This window comes from Hypanus sabinus, chromosome 14, assembly GCF_030144855.1.
Source record: "Hypanus sabinus isolate sHypSab1 chromosome 14, sHypSab1.hap1, whole genome shotgun sequence".
NCBI classification, from domain to species: domain Eukaryota; kingdom Metazoa; phylum Chordata; class Chondrichthyes; order Myliobatiformes; family Dasyatidae; genus Hypanus; species Hypanus sabinus.
The window spans coordinates 83,641,278-83,662,219 of record NC_082719.1 but is presented as its reverse complement, the minus strand read 5'-3'; the positions used below and the strand labels follow the sequence as shown (position 1 = coordinate 83,662,219).

The 20,942-nt window shown below is 42.0% G+C and overlaps 1 protein-coding gene across 2 annotated transcripts in view; it reads left to right on the top strand.

The window, feature by feature from the left end:
• mtmr12 (myotubularin related protein 12) overlaps window positions 1–20,942 on the top strand; it is a 103,688-nt gene that overhangs the window by 19,563 nt on the left and 63,183 nt on the right. For both annotated transcript variants that reach the window (XM_059989573.1, XM_059989572.1), the window contains exons 2-3: window positions 14,414–14,465; window positions 15,953–16,092. In XM_059989573.1, the coding sequence (XP_059845556.1) occupies window positions 14,414–14,465; window positions 15,953–16,092 (192 nt within the window). The remainder of the gene's footprint in view (window positions 1–14,413; window positions 14,466–15,952; window positions 16,093–20,942) is intronic.

Below are 20,942 nucleotides of genomic sequence, written 5' to 3'. Positions count from 1 at the left end.
AGGATTGGGGTGAGGGCAGTCTGCAAGTGTTGCCACACTCTTGCTCGTAACTCTAACTATACCTCTTTGGAAACGGAAGTACCAGGAGAAAACCCATGCGGTCATGGGGCAAACTTAGACTCCTTAGAGACAGCGGCAGGAGTTGAACCCTGATTGGTGATTGTTTCCTCCAAGAGGACCACAAACTTGCCGTAGGGTTTGGAGGCTTGCGTACCTCAATGACCCGGACAGCTATGTTGGCTGGAGTCTGGGCTTTGTGCTTTCGATCTTGGTATGGTCACTCATGCCAAATAGGTTAAAGGGTAGAAGCCAGAATAGGAGTGGTCCAGTGGTCCTACAGGTTCGTGGGTTCAACTCGGGACCAATAACACTGGTTGTTATTTCTGTAATGATTGTTTTTTTGACCAAAGAAGAATCCCTCTGTACAAACAGATGAAGGAACTTCATTACTGCCCAAACACCAGTGGCGTAGCAGGCACTAATCAGGGTGATAATTGGTGCTGTAGAGCATTGTGCTAACTGTTATGCTACTTTGAAAATGCTACTTTTATTTTGGTGACTGCTTTGAGAACAGCAGTTCAAGGTTTTAAAAACATCAGAATATCAAAGAACAAAATACAGACATCTTTGTTCTCATTTCATAGCATTTGTGCCTGAGGTGCAGTATTGTGCTGACATCCTACCTCAGAGATTCAGCCACCAGAAACCGGCTGTGCTTTGCAATATGAAGGGAATGTGCCATCCCACTGATGTGCTGAAGCAAACCAGTTAATTCGGAAGACCTGGACAATTCCCCCCCCCCCCCCCACTTTCTATTTATTGTTTGAGCTTCTTTCCCTTGTTGGCTATCAGATATGATTGTGATACTTGTGTTCGTGGATGCCTGTGTTTTATACCTGGAGTACTTTCACTTTTGTTAATGCTGTCAGCATTTTCAGTTTTTGTTTCTCTTGGGATAAACCAATAGTTGGCAAAGGAAAGTTACTTCTGCAACCACCCCACCCCCCAAAAAAAAAAGACTATGATGGGGAGAAGTGGGGAAAGGGAGAAGATGATACAAGTTGCCACAACAGTATCTAGGCCTATGGAAAACTTCTGAAGCTGCATGGGGAGAATAAGTGAATCTGTTGTAAAACAGTTTTCTGTATTTTTCCCTATATAAGCTGCAATAAAAACTAGCCGTGTTCAGCTTCTCTAATGTTTAACAAAATCAGTTCCTAATGTGTACATAAAATTCCATATTTTTGTTCCTTTTATTTGGATTCATTTACTGAGCATGGAATTGGCCCTTTGAGCTATGCTGTACAGCAATCCCCTAAATTAATCATAGTCTAATCACAGGACAATTTACAATCAGCAATTAACCTACCAACAGGTACCTCTTTGGACTGAGTGGAAACCCACGCAGACACGGGAGAGCTTACGAACTCCTTCCGAGTAGCAGCAAAACCCAGGCCACCTGTACTCTAAGGAGTTGTGCTATCCACTACACTACCATGCTACCCAGGTAATTTGCAATAGGCAGTCTGTTGGATTCAACCTATTAATGCAGCAGTCACATTTGCGTTCTCACTGAAGGGCTCAAATTGTCACATAATCTCTCAAAGAATAGGGAAAACCTAATTTGTGTTGATCTCCTGCTAGGGCAGGATGTATAGGTAACACTTCATGAAAGTGGGTGACACAGTAGCGTGACAGTTGGGCTACGTCCATACTAGATCGGATCATTTTGAAAACGCCGGTTTTGTGTAAAAACGATGGGCGTCCACACTATGCATTTTTAAAGATATCTGTCCTCATTGAAACGGATATTTCAGTGAATCTCCTCCTACTGCGCATGCGTAGAATACATCTACCAAAAACAAGCGACATGTTTGGTGTTGAATCTTGCTGTGAAAGACGGTGCGTGTTTGTTCAGTTACAGACTAGAAAAACTTAAACAACGGGCAGATGTTGGCTCTCGCGCAGGAGGACTTAAAAGTTTAAAAAAAAATAATATTGGAGCATATGGAGACAACCGACAGGGAGTTCGTGGACAGTATGACCCGGCTGACGACGAACATTGAAAAACTGACTAACTCTGTTGCATTAATAAAGCACCTTGTTAAATGTATGAAACATGTCTGCATCAGTGTTATCTTGTATTTCCATACAATGTTACATTAGGCTGTTACACATCTATTGTCAGAGAAGTACTTGCATAAATAGGTAAAACACCTTCATATCAGCAAGGACAGAAAACAGGGCAAAGTAAGTATACTTATTTATTCAGTGAGTTATGGGTCAAAGTATTTGGTGAGTACATTTCTAACTCTTCTGGCTTTAGTCTCGTTGCCGTCTGTTCTGAAATTGTTAGGTTGCGTTCAAGAAAACCATAAAATGGTGCACTGCCATCACAATCTGTTCTGGCACGTCATAACAGCACTTTCAGATTTCTCCGATTCCCCCCCATCCACTCTGATCTGATCTGCCCAAGCGGCATTTTCAAAATTACACACCCTGGAGAGCGTTTCTGAAAAGCTCCGGTTTAGGAGGATGAAAACACTGTTTTAGTGTGGATGGAGGGTAAAAATGAACAGAGAAAGCTTTGATTACGGACTTATCTGGTGTAGGGTGGACATAGCCTTAGTGTACCGCTCTACAGTGCCAGAAATCAGCAGTTGGGATCTAATTTCCCCCCTTGCACAATCTCCCCGTTTCATCCAGGTGCTCTGGTTTCCTCTGGTTGGGTTAGTAAGCTGTGGGCATGCTACATTGCCTCTATAAGCATGTTTGGACTTGCAGGCTGCCCTCAGCATCCTCTTGCTGTGTTGCATCATTCATTATATTCTGAGGTGCATGTGGCAAATAAAACTGAACTTTATCATCTTTTCAAAAACATGGCTGGAAAAAGAATGTCTTAAACACATAAAGACTTTCAGATAAATAAGTAATTGACAGAAAACTGAATTTGTTTTGGTAGATATGCCCTGCTCGGAGTTTCAGTACTTTCTTGGACCAAGCGTGACCAAAATGAAATGAAGAGGTGGGAGTACCTATGGTATTCCATGACACTGGATAGGATTGTAAACTGGCCTGAATTGAGTTTGAAGGCATCCTGTTTCTGAAGTATTCATAAACCAGTTGTCTAACAGTTCGTGTTTAACTTTTCATGCCAGATTTATTGAATTCTAATTGCTGATTTGCCATGGTAGAACTTAAACTTGGAATTCCCAAGATCCTAGCCCATACATTATTTTCGTAGGTCACAAATATATAAGGGTTTAAAATTGCATAAAAGATCTTCAATTCCTTGTTCCTGGAGTTTCAGTCACTCAAAGGTCAAGTGTAATGCTGATAAATAATGATCTTTACGAGCAATTGCATGTACAGCAATTTATGTTTACATCATAAATTTCCAACTGCTATTGCTAACATTTAATGAAAGTTGAGTGTTGACATACAAGCATGAAGTGAAGTTTGTGTACAGGAAGTTTGCACCCTACATAAGGTTAAATGTAAATATTAACAGCAAAGTTTATTCATACAATGAGAAGGCACTAATCTGGTTTCATTATCATGTTATAAATGTCTTTTAGACCTGACACAGTAGACCAATTGTGTGCATAAGGTGAGTGCAGTTTCCACAAGGGCCAGCTTGTCACCACGTTTATTTATAACTGACCCTGTTTACTTTCTCCAGATAATGCCAACAGAATTCTTGGTGTAACTCTCCTGAATTTTCAGCTTTTGGATTGGAGAGTCAAAATTAACTTGAATATTTATCTAAACTTGGATTTTATTGGAAATGGGAAATTCAATTAAATTTGAGACAAGAGGATTAAGGACAGGGTGATAGACACTGTGTACGTGGACTTCAGCAAGGCTTTTGATGAAGTTCTGCTTGCAGGCTGGTCCAGGAGATTAGATCATGTGGGGTGCAGGCGCACACAGTAAGATGGGGTGGTTGTTTTTCAGATTGGAGACCTGTGAAGAGTGGTATGCTGCATGATCGGTGCTGGGTAGCCTGTTGTTTGTCAAATATATTAAAGAATTTGGGTGGAATATATTCACCAGGTGGAGCGTGGTGTATGAAAATTGAGAAATCTTTTTGTCATGTAAAAGACATTGATACCACGTGAGGAATACTGTGGGTACAAACAAGAGAAAGTCTGCAGATGCTGGAAATCCAAGCAACACACACAAAATGCTGGAGAAACTCAGCAGGACAGGCAGCATCTTCGGAAAAAGAGTAGTCGATGTTTCGGGACGAGACCCTTTGGCAGGACTGAAACATCAACTGTAGATGCTGCCTGGCCTGCTGAGTTCCTCCAGCATTTTGTGGATTACTCTGGTGCCTGTATTGAAGGAAGGAGGTGATTAAGTTGGAGAGAATGCAGAGAAGATATACAAGGATGTTACTGGGACGAGAGAACTTGAGTTAGAGGAAAGGTAGGGACTATTTTCAATGAAGCAAAGGAGCCGGTGAGGTGAACTTGTACATCCTTAAGGCCATAGATAAAGTGGATGGTCAAAGATAGTTTTTCCAGTTTTTTTTTAACTGGAAGGCATACGTTTAAGGTGATGGGGGTAGAGGACCAGGGGGAGGCATGATTTTCTACAATGAGGCTGATGGAAACATGAAATGGCTTGCCAGAGGAAGTGGAAGAATTGTAATGTTGAAAAGACTTTTGGGTGTATTGATGGACAGGAAAGGTTTGGAGCGAAGTGGCCAAACGCTGGTAAATGGGACCAGTTCAGGAAGCTGACTTGGTTGGCATAGACAAGCTGAGCTGAAGGTCCTGTTTAATCTGAATCTACACAATTCCTAGGAGATCATCAGAAGTTGGTGCAGACCATGTTAGCATGTTTTAATCCTGGCCTTGCATTTGTCTGTTTTCAGGCATTTTTTCCTTCATCTGTTTTCATTTCACTCTCCCAATGCTGATAAATGCAAAGACTGGAAAATGATTGAAATCATAACTCGTGTTTATCATCAGACTCCAAATCTTGGTAGTTGACTGACTATTGGATTTTGGTGGCTGTACCAAATTTGATATCATTACTTTAGGCTTTTCTTTTAGATTACTTCCCTACAATAGAGTAGAATTTCTGATTTGGGTGAAATTTGCCAATTTGAGTACATCTGCATTTGTGTATTTTTTAAAAAATGCTTTGTTTTATCCCCTTGTCTTTCAACATATTTTGCTTATTGGCGAATGTCACATTTGATAAATTGTTAAAATAAAGAGAATTATTATTGTGTATACTTGTGACTAATGTTGAAAACATCTGACCCAAACTAATCATTTTTTACTATGTTAGTCATTTGATTTTAAGTTGTTTGAGTTAAAAAGAAAAATTTGCCTGGTGTTTGGAATGTAGCAGGCAGTTAATTCAGAAGTTATTAAAGTTTGTTGTCCTTTTTTGCCCACAGAAACAGCTTAAGATTTTTAAGCCTTCAAAATGAGTACATTGAGCAGAAGTAGCAAATGACGGCAAATTCCTCTGCATCTGGAAAGTTTTGTGGCTGGGACAGACTCTAATTTATCATTTGCTAGCTAACACAGAAATGTGGGAACTTTCAGCGATGAACATTTGTGTTTACGCACTTCAATAATTTTTGGTTGCAGATGGTTTTGTCATTCTCGCACATACAGAAACTAACTTCCAGATGCTTGATAAGAAGCTTTGGTTGTATGGAGGAACTGTGACTGCCTCAAGCTGACACGCAGCAGTGAAAATTGGTGAATCTGCATGTTATGCACACTGCGGCAAGCAGAAACTTGTGCATTTAAGTGCATCGTGCTCAACATTGCAGAATCACTTTAAATGTGAAATTGATTTGAGTTCAACAGTTGGGTTATGTTGCAACTTTATAAAATTCTGGTTAGGCCACATTTGTGTATAATTCTGGTCGCCCCACCATAGGAAGGATGTTGAGGCTTTGGAGAGGGTGCAGAAGAGGTTTATCAGGATGCTGCCTTGTTTAGAAAGCATGTGCTATCAGGAGAGGCTGGGTAAACCTGGGTTGTTTCCTCTGGTGTGTTGGAGGCTGGGGGAAGATCTGATGGAGGTTTACATGATTGAGAGCATAGACAGAGTGGACAGTTTCCTGGTGTTGAAATGTCTAATACCAGAGGGCATGCATTGAAGCTGAGAGGGGGTAGGTTCAAGGGGGATGTGAGGAGTACATTTTTTTTTACTCGAGTTGTGGATGTCTGGAATGGCTCTAGAGTCAAATGCATTGGAAACTTGAGAAGTGTTTGGATAGACGCACAGATGTAAGTAAGATGGAAGAGTTGCAGGCAGGAGTGATTATTGTTTGGGTGTTTTTGATTTGCTGTTTAGCTCATTCAGCACAACATTGTGGGCCGAATGGTCTGTTCTTGTGCTGTGCATATGACAGCATGAGAAAGTACTTTTGGAGGGAATTAGAATTTCAGTTATGATTCTTTAGGGCTCTACAGGGAGAAATAGTTTGTGTTTCAGTTTGATTAATGTTTCATCTGCTCAAATGAAAGATCAGACTGTGGCCTGGCCTGTGCTCCCACAGCGAAGACCTGGCTAGCTGCAAGGCTGCATTCTCGATGTAATTAATGAGGGCTGATTTTATTTGTTTGGAACACCCTGAGCTGAGGGACTGCCCTGCACCTCTAATGTGGCACAGTAGCTTTATTCCAGCCATATAATTGGTTCCTGAGTTTGCCCAAAAAAAAGTAAGAAGATTTTAAAATTTACCATGTAACTTTAAATGAATTCAGTATTGATTCACATAGATTAACACTACAGCACAGTAGAGGCCCTGCGGCCTACGATGTTGTGTCACCCTTATAACCTACTCTAAAATAAATCTAACTCTGCCCTCCCATATAGACCTATATTTTCACATCCATGTGCCTATCTGAGAGTTTTTTAAATGCCCCTAATATATCTGCCTCTATCACTACCCCCAGAAGGGCATTCCATACACAACCACTTTCTGATTTTTAAAAAAAAAAGCTTCCCTCTGACATCACCCCTATAGTTTCCTCCAATCACCTTAAAATTATGCCTCTTTATCCTAGCTATTTTTCCCTGGGGTGAGGGGAGCAATGTTCCCTCTAAGGTGTGCATGCACATCTTTTGTCACTAGCGCACAAAGGAATTTAAACTGCGCTTAAAAGGTTGCCACGCTCTACCTTGTTGGCATATGAGAAGGTTGATAATATTACATGCTGTAGGATAGTATATGAGAAATGAGACACGTTGCTGAGTATTTAATTTCTTTTAAACAATGAACAACAAATACGACTTGGTGGTTTCTTATACAAAGAATAGCTTCAGGTTTACTTCCACTTAAAAATTCAGCGCACGCATGTTGTTGTCACTGGGCAAAAAAAATTGCACAGCACAAGATTTTTACACACTCCTCATTACAAATTAGAGGGAACATTGTGGGGATGATTATCCACTTGATCTGTGCCTCTTATGTATACCACTGTCAAGTCACTTCTCTTCCTCCATCACTCGAAAGAGAAAATCCCTAGCTCGCTCAACCTATCCTAATAAGACATTCTCTTTTAATCCGGGTTAAATTGGCACCCTCTCTAAAGAGGCAACAAGTGCGGTCTGACCAGGGTTTTGTAGAGCTGCAACATTACTTTGCAACATTTCAACTCAGTTCTCCAACTAATGCAGGCTCACACACCATACACCTTCTTGATAGCCCCATCAACTTTTGTGGCCACTTTAAGGACATAGACTCCAAGATTCACACCTCTATCCCTCCGCACTAAGAATCCTGCCATTACACCTGCAGGCTAATTCTATTCAATGATCCCAAATACATCACTGATCATAGTAAAATGCCTTCTGAGATCCAGCCCTGTGCAGCTGGATCCTAGACTTCCTATCGGTTCGCAGAAAGGTGGTAAGGATGGGCTCCCTCATCTCTGCCCTTCTGACCTTCAACACAGATGCTCCCCAGGGTTGTGTCCTGAGTCCCTTCCTCTGCTCCCTTTACACCCATAACTGCGCTGCCATACACTGCTCCAAACTGCTGATCAAATTCGCAACTTTGATCGGCCTTATTTCCAGCAGTGATGAGACGCCTTACAGAGGAAAGGTTGACCCCCTGTCAGAGTGGTGCCAGGATGACAACCTCTCCCTCAATGTCCAAAAGACAAAAGCTGATTGTGGATTACAGGAGGAATGGAGGCAAACTCACCCTGATCAATGTCAATGGGACTGCAGTTGAGAGGGTGAGTAGTTTCATGTTCCTTGGTATTCACATTACCAATGATCTCACCTGGATTGTACACACTGGCTGTCTGGCAAAAAAAAACACAACAGCATCTCTTTCACCTCAGACAACTGAAGAAAGTTTGGCGTAAGCCCCCAAACCCTCACTGTCTTCTACAGTGGCACCATTGAGAGTATCCTGACTGGCCGTATCACCTCCTGGTACGGGAACTGCACCAACCTTGATCGCTGGGCACTGTAGAGAGTGGTGTGGACAGCCCAGCACATCTGTGGATGTGAACTTCTCTCCATTGAGGACATTTACAGCAGCTGGTGCTTAAAGAAGGCCTGGACACCAGTCACCCCAACCATAAACTCTTTCAGCTGCTTCCGTCTGGCAAACGGTACCACAGCATTAAAGCTGGAATCAACAGGCTACAGGACAGCTTCTTTCTACAAGCCATTAGACGTTTAAATTTACATGTCTGTACATTACAATGGAGTCATAACACAAAGATTTTTACTCCCCCACATTGTGGGATGGATGTAAGATTTAAATAAATTCAAATATACAATCTGATGCCTTTGGGGCAGTGTATGAATGTGGCTATGATTCTACTTGTGGGCTGCCCCACCTACTGTCAGGATATTGTGAGCTACCTGACCTAAGAAGCCAAGTAGAGTGTGAGAATGCATTTATTAGATTCAGATTTGTTTGAGATATACATGGAAACATACAGTGAACTGTGTCGCTTGCATTAGCCAACATACTCAAGAATGCGTGGGGGGCAGCCCGTGAGTGTCTCCACACATTCTGGCACCAACATAGCACTGCCACAGTGCTAGGCAGAACAATGCAGGGTACAACAAAACAACACAACAAGCACTAAATGACAACAAAACAAGCCCCTTGCCTCTCTCCCACCCATGCACACAGAAATCAAAGGAAACCTTGATGTCAGGGTAAAGCTTTTTTTGACTTTGGAGCTTTTCACAATGAGCAATGCTACAACGATGTCACAATACATTTAAGCTATAATAATGTTAGTTGATGACCAGAATTGCATATGCCATGTTATTCTCAGCAGGAAAATACTTTTCATTCTAAGTACTGAACATCTACATCACTGATTCTCATTTTTATTTATATAGAGATATGACACAGAACAGGCCCTTCTGGCCCAACAAGCCCAGCAAACCACCTATTTACACCTAGCCCAATCATGGGGCAGTTTACAAGGACTAATTAACCTAATCACTGGTATATCTTTGGGCTGTGGGAGGAAACCCACACACTCATGGGAAAGTTCAATAATTCCGTTTGGTATCAGAGAATGTATATAGTATACAACCTGAAATTCTTGCTCTTCAGACATCCACAGAATGGGAGAAACCCAAAGAATGAATGACAGAAAACATTAGATACCCCAAAAGCACCCCCCCATGCAAAAGCATCAACCCCCACCACCCACCATGCAAGCAATATCAAAGCCTCCAGAGATCATGATCTAGAGCCCATAACAAAAAAATTACGGTCCTTCTCAACACTTCGACATCTCAGACAGACTCTCTCTCTAGTGAGGGGAGAGAGAGAGATAGCTCCTGCTGCAATGAGAGATGAGACCAACAGCTTGCTGTTTCAGTGTTACAATCTGCCACATCACTTGTCTGAGAGCCCCCGGATCAAAGATCGACAAACTCTCATTTACCGTCGAGAGAGTGAGTGATCGTTTGAGCGCAGGGGCCTCCAACACGCTGCGCCCACCGCCCTCTGTCTCAGAGTTTCATTCTCCTGTGAAGATTCAGTCAGCGACTTCGGTGAGCAATCGGGTTGTCCACAGGGCGGCATCCTGATGGCGCACGTTTTCCAAGCCGGATCTGGAGAGAACGAAACATCAGGTTGCTCAGCAAGTTCCGAAAGTGAGAACCCACTGTCCGTGAAGAATGGTAGTTTGAGCTGCAGCTGTAGATCACAGACACAGGTAGAACTTCAGCCATCTTGGAAAAAGAAAAGAGAGGCATGAGAAGAGGAGAATTAAACTTTTCGCAGATGAACTGAAGTTGCCTGGGTCTGCAAAGACCTCTGGTGCCATCTTTAATCCTCCCTGTCCAAAACTCTGACAGATGGTGTGAACTCCAAACTCAACCGCCCCGAGCTGTAGTAGTGCAGCACTAAGCAGTATGCTACAATGATGCCCAAATTCATTTCACCAAGAGAAGAGGAAAAAGTATACGTGGTTCTGTTTTGACTTGCAACTCAAAGGAAATGAAGAATGCTTTTAATCAAATGTACTTTCTTTTATTGCCGAGAAAGAAGCTAATGATTTAGTTACTCTGGGTAGTTGGAGGTCAGTGCAATGCTTGAAAAATCACCATTTAGTCTGCAAACTGACTTAATTTCACCAAATATGAATTGATGCTGCAGCAGCTGTGACAGGACTATTGTTGTTTGCCATCATTGCCCTGTGTAAGTATTTGTGAATGAGTATTGTTTAATTTAGAAGATGGCCAACTTTTTTTTTTGCAGCATTCTTCAGTGTAGTGGAAGGAAATTGAATTGTTCTTGTGCTAAAATACTCTGGGGAAATGTTGCACTTTGCTGAGCGCGAAGTGAACATAAAGCTGTACAACTCACTATATACACCTTTTAACCTACTCAAGATCCATCTGGCTCTTCAAGTTGGCTTGCAAAGGCATGTTCACTTACCTTCCCACTCAATTATCCATTGCTGTCTTAACTTAGTACTCTGCACAATGTTTAAAGTGTTAATTTTTTCCCTCCTCCTGAAATCAAGTGGCTTAGTTAGGTTAACTCCTTAAATAGATCTCTCTAGGTATAGAGAGAGGCAGCAGGTAGCATTAAAGCAAAAACTGTTAGGATGGGAAACAGTTCCTTCCACCAGGCTGTAAGACTAGTGAATTCCCTGCCATCACCCAGGTCTCATCACCTATGAAGTGCCTGTAGGGTTATACTGTTTGTTTTAACTTCTGTCGTTAATGCACCTTATTGCATTTATTTATGGTAATATTACTTTGAGTGTGTGTGTTTTGCTCCTTGGTCCAGAGAGACACTGTTTCATTTGGCGGTGTGCATGTGCAGGATTGAATGGCAACTAGCTTAGCTTGAACTTGAGATCTGTGCAAATGTAAGTACATATCTTGGCGAGATTTTTTTTTGCTTGAAGGTAATGGCTACTGATGGGTTGCAATGGGAGTGATTGTCTCAGGAGGGTAAAGGAAATAGCTCTGCACCCAGACCATTGACAGTTGTATGATTGGAACTAGTTCAGAAGATGTGTAGCTTGGAAGGTTAGGTTGAGTCGTTCTTCAGTCTTGGAAATTTACCTGCAAACATTTCATCACCCATGCAAGGAGACATTGGTAGTGCTCTGTCAATTTGTGGAGTGCCCTCTGAATGCTTGCTCTTTATATACTTTTTAATCAGCTGATTGGATGTCATTTTAGAAACTTGTGATATGGAGAGGAAATCTCATCACTGACTAGCTGTGTGCTGTGGTCTGGAATTTTGCCTGCATTGGCTCATAAACAGGATTGAGGTCTATGTGTTTGTTTACAGAATTGTTTGCAGAAAACCACACTTGGGAGTATTTCTCTAGCATGCCGTGCGTTTGCTTGCACCGTGACATTCACTGATGCCTGGTTGAATTTGTGCCCCTCCTGATCTTCACAGGTAGAGACTAGGGAGAGTTGGTCATGCCGTTTCACAGCCCGTTGATGTTCCTGGATCCGTGTGGATAGTTTTCACTCAGTTTGGTGGGTGTAATATTTGCTGCAATCCCCACATTGGGTTTTGTAGGGCAAGTTGGAGGACACAGCAATATCAACAGAGCACTGACTTGTATCATTGTGATTACAAAATGATTTCAATTGTGGTTAAGAAGTCTTCGGAGTTGAGGTGGTTTTTAAAATTCTACCCGATTACAATCGCCAAAAGTATATGAACCAATGGACTCTGCAGTGTCTAAGAGGATTCTAAGAAGTGCACAAGAACTGAGGGATGTTGGAGCGTAATGACCTATGGTTCCTTTTGAGTCGGGTCTGGGTTCATGGTCCAGTCCAGTAAACTGAACACAAAAACCCAGGCTGATCTTTCAACGTAGAAGCAAGTGAGTACTGCCTGTTTAAATGGTTTTACTTGAAATGAGGCACTCCCTGCCTGATGGACTGTCAGGAAATTCTGTGACTCCCAGTTCAGAGAAAATAGAGATTAGCTTTATTTGTCAAATGAACATGCAGTGAAATGCAACATTTGCAGATTTCCACGTTTCCAGTGTCAAAACAGCATGCCTACAACTCGCTAGCCGACCCAAGTGTGCTTGGAATGAGGGAGGAAAGTGACACACCTGGAGGAAACGCACAGTTATGGGAATTGAGCCCAGAAAGTGACACACTACGCTACCATACTGTCCATACAATCTTGGACGCTTATTTTTAATATCCTATCCTTATCCTGTGCTCAACTTTTACTGAAACCAGAAGAGTGAGTGAGTGAGTGTGTGTCCTACACCTGAAATAGTGACTGAAAAGGTTTACTGCAGTGGTGACATCAGATGCTAAGGGGTGTACCATAAGGGATCAAAAAGGCATGTGATGACTCAGTGAATTAGCCATTGAAGTTGACCAATATTAGAGTGAGCTTGAAGAACCATGTGGCCTAATGCATTTTTTTATGAGAATGTTGCAAGGGTAGGAAAGATTGACTTACAGAAAAAACTTGTTTAGGGCAAGGATTTTTTTTAAGCAAACCAGAGGGGAAGTTTAATTGATGAGACCTAAATAAAGTGGTTAATAATGATCCATTGTGGCAGCACAGTAGTGTAGTGGCAAGCACAACACTGCAGTATGGGTGACCCAGGTTCAATTCCTGCCACTGCCTGTAAGGAGTTTGTACATTCTCCCCATGACTGCTTGGATTTCCTCTGGGTGCTCTGGTTTCCTGCCATGGTCCAAAGACTTGCAGGTTAGTAGGTTTTTTTGGTCATTGCAAATTGTCCTGTGATCAGGCTCGGATTAAATTGGGAGATTGCTGGGCAGCATGGCTCAAAGGCCAGGAAGGGCCTATTCCGTGCTGTAGCTCAATAAATAAATAAAAATAAACATAGGAAATTCTGCAGCTGCTGGAAGTCCAGAGTAACGTCTCACACACAGGCACACAGGCACACAGGCACACAGGCACACAGGCACACAGGCACACAGGCACACAGGCACACAGGCACACAGGCACACAGACACACAGACACACAGACACACAGACGCCTGCCTGCCTGCAGGAACTCAGCGGGTCAGGCAGCATCTATGGAAAGGAATAAAGAGTCGTGTTTCATGCATTGAAAGGGCCGGGGGTGAGGGGTGGGCTGCTCACTGCTCTGCAATGTTTTACTCCACTCTCCATGAGCTCTTGTGCTGAAGCTGAGGCTGCAACCTGCTCCAGGCTTCGTGTCTGCGAGGCGCGTTAAGATTTGCCCTGCACTGTGATGAGCTGAGGCTGCTCCTGGCTTCAAAGCTATGGACTCACTTTTTTTCCCCCCTGAATATTTTTGCATGCTTTCATTGTTTGCATGATTTGTATCTTTCTTTTTCTTTGTGTATTGGTAGGTCTTTTTTTATTGGATTCTTGTTTTGTGACTACCTGTAAGCAAATGAATCTAAGGTTGTATAATTTGTACATTGATAACGCACTTTCAATTTCAGGACCCACCTCTGTTAGCAGAGATGTCGATGTTTGAGGCATTTCAGTTCCTTTTCCACTTACTATTTGGCATCTAGTTTTTATTGTATTGCATGGGAAACAGAAAAGCAGAGCATTTAGAAATCACGGGTGGCAGGAAATGCTGTAATTGTGTGGCTTTTTATCAAGAGAATTGGGCTGGCAACAGAACCAAAGAATGCTGTAAATCTGAAATAATGCTACAATGCTGGAAATACTTAAATCAGTAATGATCTATGGAGTTATGAAACTGTTGAAGCTTCGAGTCAGCAATTGTTTAACATGATACCAGTCGTAGATTGCCTATCTCTCATGAATTTCTATAATTCCTCTATTCATATTGAAGAATAATGCTCTACAAGTTTACCTACTCTTGAGCAATCCTTTAGAGATCATGTATCATATAATTATGATTGTTCCAGAGATTATCCAGATTGTTTTCTACAGTCTTGGGTTGATAATATTTTTTTCTCTCTTCATCAGGAAATTAAAAAAAAGGAAAGTAACGATGACTTGAAGCCACACTTATTACCAGGTAAAAAATGTATAATCCTTAGAGTTGATTGTTATTCATTGATTTCCCTTTTGGAAAATAGACAAGGACTTCCGGTGTGGCAGTGGATCCCACCCAATTAAATTGGCTGGACGACAAATGGGTGGGATGCCCGAATGATGTGAATTTACTTACTAAAGATCCAAAGTTGAAAGGGTCACCAGCATTATCCAGGCATGTGAGCTTGCTGGTTTCCATAGCAGAACTGTATCAAAAAGGAAATTAATTCCTGTTTCCTTTCCAATATTTTCAGGCTTCCAGTGATAAACTGGGTGCTGATCAACTCATTTTGGAGTTGTAGTGTAGAGTCTCTTACAGGAGGAATCCGGAAATTTGTAGCATTCTACTAATTAAGCACATAAATTAACTTTGGTTTCCTGCTATTATTTTAAAATCCATTAACAGTGCAATATTATAAAGGAGAGTAAACATTTCATATTTATTATGCCTCAACTGTATTATTGTGTCTGGTCTTGAATTGAATTTATTACTTACTTCCTAACATACTTGAAGAGTAAAAATCTTTACATTATGTCTCCGTCTAAATGTAGAATGTGCAGTTTATAGTAACTTGTAATAAATAGTATGTACAACAGGACAGTCAATATAGCATAGAAATACAATTGTGTCAGCATGGATTAATCAGTCTGATGGCCTGGTGGAAGAAGCTGTCCTCGAGCCTGTTGGTCCTGGCTTTTATGCTAAGGTACCATTTCCCAGATGGCAGCTGCTGGAACAGTTTGTGATTGGGGTGACTCGGGACTCCAGTGATCCTCCAGGCACGTTTCACACACCTGTCTCTGTAGATGTCTTAAATAGTGGGAAGTTCACATTTATAGAGGCGCTGGGCTGTTCCCAGCACTCTCTCCAGAGTCCTGAGAATGAGTGAAGTACAGTTGCCACACCAGGCAATGATGCAGACAGTCAGGATGCTCTCAGTTGCGCCCCTGTAAAAAGTTCTTAGTATTTGGGTGCCCATACAAAACTTCTTTAACCAACTGAGGTGAAAGAGGTGCTGTTGTGCCTTTTGCACCACACAGCCAGAATGTACAGGCCACATGAGATCCTCAGTGATGTTTATGCCAAGGAATTTAAAGTTGTTCACCCTCTCAAACCCAGATCCATTGATGTCAATAGGGGTTAGCCTGTCTCCATTCCTCCTGTAGTCCACAAACAGCTCCTTTGTTTTTGCAACATTGAGGGAAATGTTTTTTGACACCGCTGTCAGGGTGATGACTTCTTCTTTGTAGGCTGCCTCATTATTATTTGAGATTAGGCATCAGAATTTATCAAGGATTTCTGTACCTTGGAGAAAGTACAGTGGAGTTTTACTGGGATGAGGGATTTAGTAATATAGTGAGTCTAGGAATAAAGGATTATCTATTTTAACTTTCTCTATTGAATATGTCAATGCAGTGTAAATAATTGACTTTCCAATTTTTTAATATTTTCCACCTTGCCTTGCACAGGGGAACTTGTAATTTGTGAAGCAAACACTGTTGTGAAATATAGTCGAGAAGATTCGTTGCAACGGGGATTTTATGGAAAACTCATCTGTACAAATTTCCGGATTTCCTTCCTAAGTGCTGAACAGTTGCTGGACGATGTGGTAAGCTTCAGAAAAGCTACTCTGACTGCACCACCTAAATCCCAAAGCTGCTCTATAATGAAGGAAAGACAGCAGGCACATAGCAACACCATGTTTTCTTTCAAGTAACATGCATTCAGTGCTTGGCAATCTATCAATTGTTCCGCTTCATTATTGGCGAGCACTGACTTGCTGTACAAGTTGATAAGATTGTTGAGAAATCATATAGTGCATTGCCCTTCATTAGTAGGGATTAAGTTCAAGAGCCTTGTCGTGATGTTGTAGCTCTGTAAAACTCTGGTTAGAGAGCACTTGGAATATTGTGTTCAGTTCTGGTTGCCTCATTATAGGAAGGATGTGGAAGCTTTGGAGCTTCCTTAAGGTTAATATAGCTGGAAGAGGGTAGTAGTGGGCATGAGCTTCCACGATCTACTAAATGCTCCCAATGGACTGTGTCCATTATAATCTCTAACAACCAAGTCCAACTCCTGGCTTTTACATGTGGCTTAGCTCCTGGGCTCAGAGGATCCATTTCTATGGACATGAGAAGGGGCAAAGGTGGTTTACTGGTGCCTTAAAACCAGTCATTTCAGGAAGACGGGGCTGATCGCCCATGAGTAAGCAGCTCATAAGACTGTGTAAGACATAGGAGCAGAATTAGGCCATTCAGCCCATCGAGTCTGCTCCACCATTCCAACATGGCTGATCCTGGATCCCACTCAGCTCCATACACCTGCCCTCTCGCCATATCCTTTGATGCCCTGACCAATCAGGAAACTATCCAATTCCACCTTAAATATACCAACAGACTTGGCCTCCACTCCAGGCTGTGGCGGAGCATTCCACAGATTCACCACTGTAGCTAAAAACATTCTTCCTTGCCTCTGTTCTAAAGGATCGCCCCTGAACTTTGATGCTGTGCCCTCTTGTTCTGGATACCCCAACCAGAAGAACATAAAAACATAAGAAATAGGAGCAGGAGTAGGCCATCCGGCCCCATTGAGCCTGCCCCGCCATTCAATAAGATCATGGCTGATCTGTCTGTAAACTCGGCTCCATCTACCTGCCTTTGTTTTGTGGCTGTACCCACTCATGGGGGAAGGATTCAGGAGTAAACCCCCGGGTAGGAGGGAATCTGGAGTCCCTAAGGCAGTCCTGTGTTGAGTTCAACACTGACTGGCAACTCCTGCAATGTCGTTGATGCCAAATTGTATCGGTCTCTGCTGTTAATTTTGATTCATCAGCTGAGGGTGGGTGGGGGGGGCCTGCTACATGGGCAACAGCTTGCTCTCCGTATTGTACTGCCCTGGCTTGCATGCTGGTTTGCACATCACATAGACAGGTGGGGTGCAGCGTCCAAGTCGATCCTGACCAATGGAGAGCCTCAAAGAGAGGGTACAGAGGAGATTTACCAAGATGCTGCCAGGCTATGGCTTGAGTGAAGGAGGATGAGGGGAGAGATGTACAAGATAATAAGAGCCACAGATCAAGTGGATAGTCAGAGACCTTTTCCCAGGACAGAAATGGCTAATTTGAGGGGACGTATTTTTAAGATGATTGGAGGGAAATACAGGGTAGACATCAGAAGTAGGTTTTTTTGTTACCCGAGTAGTGGGGGTGTGGAGCACTCCTGCAGGAGTGCTGTGAGAGGGAGATACATTAAGGATTTTGAAGATACTCGTATATAGAGAGGTATATGGGAGGAAAGACTTGGGTTGATCTTAGAGTAGGTTTAAAAAGTTGCAACAACAATGTGGCTAAAGGGACTACTGTGTTCTGTTCTATGTTCTAAGAATATCTTTACTGGAAAAAGTGCTGCGATTCAGGAAAGTGACACCGCAACCTATTTGAGGATATTTGGCTAATTATTGAGAGCATTTCCTACAATGTAAATTTTTTTTTAATATACTTTGTGTGAAGATTTTTGTTTGGTTTTGTGGATGCCAGACTCTCTTCATATCTTGAAGGGCTGGAGAAGTCCCATCAAGTCACACTGAGGCTTGAATACATCATAAGCACTTCAGTTTAGGAAGCTGGAAAACATCCACTTCACTTTCTCAGGGAGAGGGCTGAGGCCAAAATTAAGTTGTCAGCTGGCATGGGGCGCTGGCTGGAACATTGATATACAACAGCAGTTTTAAAGAACAGAAGCAGGTGTGTGCTTAAATAAAGCAAGCAGTTTGACGCTCATGGCAGTGACTTGGAGACGGGAGAAGCTTCGAGAAGGAACGAATCCTGACTGAGTGGTGGCAGAAGTGGTGCTGCTGTAACATTGATTGCTCTAGAGGGTGTGATGTTGTGTAAATGTTTCTTTTGTAGTTTGATTAGGAGAAAGCTGTTTAAATTGGTTCAGTATCCATGTGTATAAGCATATGATAGTCGGATATGGGCTTTGCTGTTCAGAAGTATGAGAAGTTTTGGCAGTACGGTAGCAGTACATTGTACCACCATTATACCACCAGCAACCCCGGTCCAATTCTGCTGCTGACTGTAACGAATTTATCCATTATCCCCATGACCACTTGGGTTTCCTCTGGGTGCTCTGGTTTCCTCCCACATTCCAAAAATATACAGTTGGAGTCAGTAAATTGTGGGCATACTTTGTTGGTTCCAAAAGCATGGAGACACTTGCAAGCTGTCCAGCACAATCCTCACTAATTTGTTTTGACTCAAACAATGCATTTCACTGTATGTTTCAATATTTTGATGTGCATGTGACAAATAAAGCTAACCTTTAAATTTTATCTTTTCAAAAGTTATCTGGAATGGTAATGAGAATTATTGAGCTAAATAGAGAATGGTACAGAGGTTAATTTTGAACTAGTGAAATTTCTAAAAAATTTTCATGAATAATTGGGAAATGTGTGGAATTGACAATTGCAGATCATAGTTTTTTCTGGGTAAGTAAAAATAGAATAAGGTGAATTATCCCTGACTCATCTAAAAATGATGTTCATTTGGATAATTCGCTGTTGCATCTGTAGTCAGATCTGTACCATCTGATCAAGCTGGCCAATGGAGATGTTGTTGAAATAAAAAGCGCACTAGAAACTGAAGAAGAGTTAAAGCTACTTATTATTCCCAATTATGTACAAAATTGTGTAAGGTTAGGCAGGCGGAAAGAATGTATAAATTGCACTTTGTACAACCAATGCTGGTTCAGTGAGACGTGTAGTAAACGTTCTGGCTTCGTATTATTTCATTATTTGTCTTTTTGCTTTGTCTTTAATCTCCAAACTAACAATCTACTGCAAGAGGGTAGAGTATAGAATTTGCACAGTTTTGTTACAACTGTACAATTTGATATGTTGATCTCCTTAATTAAAGGTATATTGGCTTTAGGGAACATTAATTGGGCTAATTCCTAAGATGGAGGAGGCTGTACATTTTGGGCCTGATCTCTTATGACATTAGCAAATGAGTGCTACAGTAGGGCAGTGATTAGCGCGATGGTATTGCAGCTGGGACATTGGACTTCAGAGTTCAATTCCGACACCATCTGTAAGGAATTTGTACTTTCTCTCTGTGACTACGTAGGTTTCCGCCAGGTGCTCTCGTTTCCTCCCACAGTTCAAAGACATACTATTTAGTAGGTCAACTAGTCATTGTAAATTGATTAGGTTACTGTTAAATAGCTAGATTGCTGGGTGATACAACTCACTGGGCTGGAAGGGCCTGTTCTGTGCTATTCCTCTAAATAAAATATTGTGGCGACCCACTCTCTGTGCAGGCGAACCGGCTCACAAATAGCCAGCGTGCGGGGGGAGACTTTGGTAATGCACCTCCGACGTCATTTCCACCCAGAGAGGGTGGGCGCTAGGGATTTAAATGCCAGCACCACAAAGTTTGAATAAACTAGTCTCGAAATGACTTACCGACTGCGTGTCGTTATTTCCGCGCTGTGTGTAGCACATCACTACAATATCATAAAATAAATAAGAGGTCATCTTATTCCAACATTAAAATTTTTGAGGGAATTTGACAGAATAGATGCAGGGAGGAAGTTTGCCCTGACAAAAAATCAAATTCATTCACTGTACATATATCAGGAATTTGCTGTGGTGTGTTGGTCAGGGTGTGACATAGAACAAGAAAAACAACATTCAACAAATGAATGATATAAAAAAAGTTACAGGTTAAAATACAGATGTGGAATAAAATGTGCACACATACATAAATATCAGCATGTATTTACCGTGTTTAAAAAGTGGTTGAAAGTGTTTAAAGTGAGTGCAGTGACGGGGTAATACAGGGGGGTTGGGGAGGACATTTCCAAAATTAGCGGTTTGTCGTTTTAGAAAGTGGGTCAGCGATTTGAAATGGAGATGAAGAATTTCCTCTGAGTCAGAATCTTTGCTGTCCACTCCAGACTTGTGGAGTTTGAGTCACTGGGCACTTCAAGACAGTGGCAAATAGACTTCTGGACTAAAGGCTTGTCGGGAACAAGCTGGAAAGTGTAGCTGAGACCTAGATGAAATTGTAACTTTTTTTTGAATAGCAGAGCAGACATGAGTGATGTGCTAGTGTTGAGTATATTATTATCTTTGCTACCTAAAACCAATGCCGCAAGTATACTACAAATGTATGTTATGCAACGAGAAGGCTTGTAGAAATTGTGTAGGCAAACATGAGGAAATATGCAGATGCTGGAAATTCAAACAATACACACAAAATGCTGGTAGAACGCAGCAGGCCAGGCAGCATTTATAGGAAGAAGTACAGTCGATGTTTCGGGCCGAGACCCTTCATCAGGACGAACTGAAAGAAGAGATAGTAAGAGATTTGAGAGGGGGAGGGGGAGATCCAAAATGATATCTTCTCCTATCATTTTGGATCTCCCCCTCCCCCTCTCAAATCTCTCACTGTCTCCT